We start from the raw sequence: 4868 nt of genomic DNA, 5'->3' as shown, positions 1-4868 counted from the left end.
AACCGTGCCTGATTTAGAGACAACTTAGAAAAAGAGATGCTTCCCAAGTGGTCCTAGTGGTAAAGAACCCGCCTGCCAATGCAGGGGACTCAAGAGATGAAGGTTCTATCCCTGAGTCAGGAAGATCCCCTGGAGGAGGTTATGGCAAACCACTCCAGTATTCTTGCCTGGAGAATCCCATGGACAGAGGATCCTGGTAGGTATAGTCCTTGTGGTCACATAGATTCGGACATGACTGGAGTGACTTAGCAAGCAGCCAATAGAGAAAAAACAGACTAGTAAAGCTGTTAACTGAACTATGTAATGTGGAGAGATTCATTAAATTCTGATTTAAATGCAACTTTCACACAATATAAACAAGTCTATTTTCTTTGCCCACAGGTCTGGAATGAACTAATAGTCAATACAGCAGTTTATTTCCCAATTCAGTTGTTTTTCAGGTTTTAAAGCATTGCCCAGCTCTGCACATAACATTTTATTGTGGTACAAGAACTGTGATACTGTGTCTGTGGATGTCTTTCCTAAAAACAGTGATGTCTCTCTGTTGACCTATGTTTTACCCTTTACATGTAAATGAGACTGATGATATTATCCAAGATTTCTGCATAAATCAGAAAGACTCAACATCATGATTTTGGGCAAAAACAGGAAGATGGAAAGAAAGTGGAATTGAATGAGAAACTTGGGTTTGCATCAGGAGACTCAAGGATTATGTCCATTTCCAACGTTACAATCTTCATGCCTTCTGTGTTGACCCTTATAGGGATCCCTGGTCTAGAATCTGTGCAGTGCTGGATTGGGATTCTATTTTGTGCCATGTATCTAATTGCTATGATTGGAAACTCCTTGCTTTTGATTATCATCATATCAGAACACAGTCTCCATCAGCCCATGTATATTTTCCTAGGCATGTTAGGAGTCACAGATATTGCTCTCAGCACAAGCATTGTGCCCAAGATGCTTGGAATCTTCTGGTTTCATGTAACAGAGATATATTTTGATTCTTGCTTGCTTCAAATGTGGCTCATCCACACATTTCAGTGCACAGAATCAGGCATCCTCCTAGCCATGGCCCTGGACCGCTATGTAGCCATCTGTTATCCTCTCAGACATGCTGCCGTCTTCTCTCACCAGTTAGTCACTCAAATAGCAGCTATGGTAACACTCAGGGCTGCCGTTCTTGTAACACCATGCCTAATACTAATAAAGTTTCGATTACAGTTTTACCATACAACAGTCATCTCTCATTCCTACTGTGAACATATGGCTGTTGTGAAACTGGCTGCAGAAAATATCAGGGTCAACAAAATCTGTGGTTTGTTTGTGGCCTTCACTGTTGCTGGGCTTGACATTGTATTAATCACGTTGTCCTACATACAGATATTCATCACAGTTTTTCGTTTGCCTCAGAAGGAGGCTAGGTTGAAAGCATTCAACACTTGTGTCGCTCACATCTGTGTCTTCCTCCAGTTCTACTCCCTTGGTTTCTTCTCCTTCTTTGCACATAGATTTGGTTCTCACATCCCTCCTTACATTCACATCCTCTTTTCTAGCACTTATCTGCTAGTCCCTCCATTTCTCAATCCACTTGTCTATGGTGCAAAGACCAAGCAGATCCGTGTCCATATGATAAAAATATTTTGTTCCAAAAATTTACTGTGAGAAAAGGTTTTATGTTTACCTTTTTGTGAATAGAAACACTATTTCACAACATGATAAAACAACAAAAATCCTTGTTATTGGAAATGCTCAAGTTTTCTATCTAATGTTTTTCAACTTGCCATCATGTTTGCTATTAGCTATTAGAGCATGAAAGCAGTCAATAGGATTGTGGATCTTAGCTGGATGAGAGTGAGAAACTAAAGGAGGAAAATAGTGAATGTTTCTCTTTTAAATTTCTCTTTCTTTTGTTTTTTAGTATGTGCTCGAGTGTCCTCTTATAAATATCCACCTCTGGAAAGATTCACAAATTATGGATCTCTCAATGAATTTAGATACACCCAAGGCTTAATGTTCTGCAATGTCCAGACACTCAATAAATCTAGTTCTTGATTTTGTTTCTTGGTCATCTGGGTCTTCTTAAAAAAAAAAAATTGGAGAAAGTGTATGTTACTCTTCTTATCAAAAACAAAACAAAAGAGAAATTCTATCTTTATGTTAGTAATGAGAAAATAAAGTCTAAAAATTTCAGTATATTTTCAGGGTCATTCAGGAAGTTACAGGCACAAAAAGCATGAGCAGTAAAGTGCTTGATTTTCCACAACAGCACTTTTTCTGCTGTTTTCATCATTTACTTTCTATTAATTCATCTAATGTTATTAAAATCTTAGGCCATTATAAATACTATGCTACAGAATAGCAGCATAATGGCAAATTTGACACAGTGATTAATTATATTGCATTTATAAACTTTGTAGCCTTCTTATATTTCTTAGCAAATAAGAGGAAAAGAGACACATGACAGTAATAGAGAAATGGTTGTAGAATGCACAAATAAATCTCCAGATTTTATAGGAAATTAAATACCTAGAGGACCAGAGTGTCAGTCTCTCACATTGTGAGAAACATCCAGTCTTCATGGGAATTTTATTGTTCTGACTCCCTTGGGTCCAGGTGTGGAAAGTCACACTATACTCTCCCAAGATCCGGGAATAAGGAAGCTACAGGACAAATCATGAATGCCCTCCCTCTCTAAAATGCTAAGATTGGAGCAGGAAATGGGAAAATCATGGGCAGGAGAGATGATAGTCAGTAGTAGCGGTAGAGACAAATACAACTTAGTAAGCCTTGGCAACTACTAGTAACTTAGTGAATTTTTCTTCAGCTTTAGGTTTTAACTACAATTCTGGGAAAACAGAAAAAAAAATTTAATTCTATATTATCTTCTCTATGAAATGGATACTAAAAATTAACCTTTAATTTATAGCCTAAAGTTTTATCCTATCATAGCAAAGGAGATTTTAGCAATTTGGGAAACTATTCCAGAACAGTTTTCAGTTAACAATAAGTAAAAGTGTACCTTAGGGCAGGTAATTTGACAACACTAATTAAAATTTAAAATGTGTACAATCTTCGGCGCCAGGAAACCTCAGTTCAGTTCAGTTCAGCTCTCAGGCATGTCAGACTCTTTGCGACCCCATGGACTTCAGCACGCCAGGCTTCCCTTGTCTATCACCAACTCCTGGGGCTTGCTCAAGCTCATGTCCATTGAATGGGTGATGCCATCCAACCATCTCATCCTCTGTCACCCCCTTCTCCTGCCCCCAGTCTTTCCCAGAATCAGGGTATTTTCCAATGAGTCAGTTCTTTACATCAGATGGCCAAAATATTGGAGTTTCAGCTTCAGCATCTGTCCTTTCAATGAATAGTCAGAACTGATTTCCTTTAGGATGGACAGGTTCATCTCTTTGCAGTCCAAGGGACTGTCAAGAGTCTTCTCCAACACCACAGTCCAAAAGCATCAATTCTTCTGCACTTAACTTTCTTTATGATCCAACTCTCACATCCATACACGACTATTGGAAAAACCATAGCTTTGACTAGACAGACCTTTGTCAGCAAAGTAATGTCTCTGTTTTTTAATATGCTATCTAGGTATGTCTTAGCTTTTCTTCCAAGGAGCCAGTGTCTTTTAATTTCAGAGCTGCAGTCACCATCTGCAGTGATTTGGAGGCCAGGAAAATAAAGTCTGTCATAGTTTCCATTGTTTCCATTGTTTCTAAATGTCATGAAGTGATGGGACCGGATATCATAATCTTTGTTTTTTGAGTTTTAAGCCAGCTTTTTCACTCTCCTCTTTTACTTTCATCAAGAGACTCTTTAGTTCCCTTTTGCTTTTTGCAATATAACTGGTATTATCTGCATTTCTGATGATATTTCTTTTAAGCCAGCTTTTTCACTCTCCTCTTTTACTTTCATCAAGAGGCTCTTTAGTTCCCTTTCACTTTTTGCCATATGGGTGGTATTATCTGCATTTCTGATGATATTTCTCCCTGCAATCTTGATTCCAGCTTGTGCTTCCTCCAGCCTGGCATTTCCCATGATGTACTCTGCATATAAGTTACATAAACAGGGTGACAATGTACAGCCTTGATGTACTCCTTTCCCAATTTGGAAACAGTCATTGTTCCATGGCCGGTTTTAACTGCTGCTTCTTGACCTGCATACAGATTTCTCAGGAGGCAGGTAAGGTGGTCTGGCATTCCCATCTCTTGAAGAATTTTCCACAGTTTGTTTTGATCCACACAGTCAATGGCTTTGGTGTAATCAATGAAGCTGAAGTAGATGTTTTCCTGGAACTCACTTGCTTTTTCTATGATCCAACGGACATTGGCAATTTGATCTCTGGTTCCTCTGACTTTTCTAAGTCCAGCTTGAACATCTGGAAGTCTTTGATTGACGTACTGTTGAAGCCTAGCTTGGAGAATTTTGAGCAGTAACTTGCTACAGTGTGAGATGAGTACAATTGTGTGGTAGTTTGAATAATCTTTGGCATTGCCTTTCTTTGGGATTGGAATGAAAACTGACCTGTTCCAGCCCTGTGGCCATTGCTGAGTTTTCCAAATTTGCTGGCATATTGAGTGCATAATTTAACAGCATCATCTTTAAGATTTAAAATAGCTCAACTGAAATTCCATCACCTCCACTAGCTTTATTCGTAGTGATGCTTCCTAAGGCTCACTTAACTTCACACTCTAGAATGTCTGACTCTAGGTGAGTGATCACACCATCATGGTTATCTTGGTCATGAAGGTCTATTTTGTGTAGCTCTCCTGTGTATTCTTGCCACTTCTTAATATCTTCTGATTCTGTTAGATCCACACCATTTCTGTCCTTTATTGTGCCCTTCTTGCATGAAATGTTCCCTG

At 38.8% G+C, this 4868-nt stretch overlaps 1 protein-coding gene across 1 annotated transcript; it reads left to right on the top strand.

Annotated features, from left to right (window-relative positions):
- Positions 1–711: 711 nt before the first annotated feature.
- OR52A1F (olfactory receptor family 52 subfamily A member 1F) lies at positions 712–1662 on the top strand. Its single transcript, NM_001389766.1, has one exon. The coding sequence runs from the start codon at positions 712–714 to the stop codon at positions 1660–1662; it is 951 nt and encodes a 316-aa protein (NP_001376695.1).
- Positions 1663–4868: the final 3206 nt, after the last annotated feature.

The sequence above is a fragment of the Bos taurus genome, chromosome 15, assembly GCF_002263795.3.
Source record: "Bos taurus isolate L1 Dominette 01449 registration number 42190680 breed Hereford chromosome 15, ARS-UCD2.0, whole genome shotgun sequence".
Taxonomy (NCBI): domain Eukaryota; kingdom Metazoa; phylum Chordata; class Mammalia; order Artiodactyla; family Bovidae; genus Bos; species Bos taurus.
Note: the sequence above shows the minus strand (reverse complement) of the source record. Positions and strands in the feature narration are given on the sequence as shown.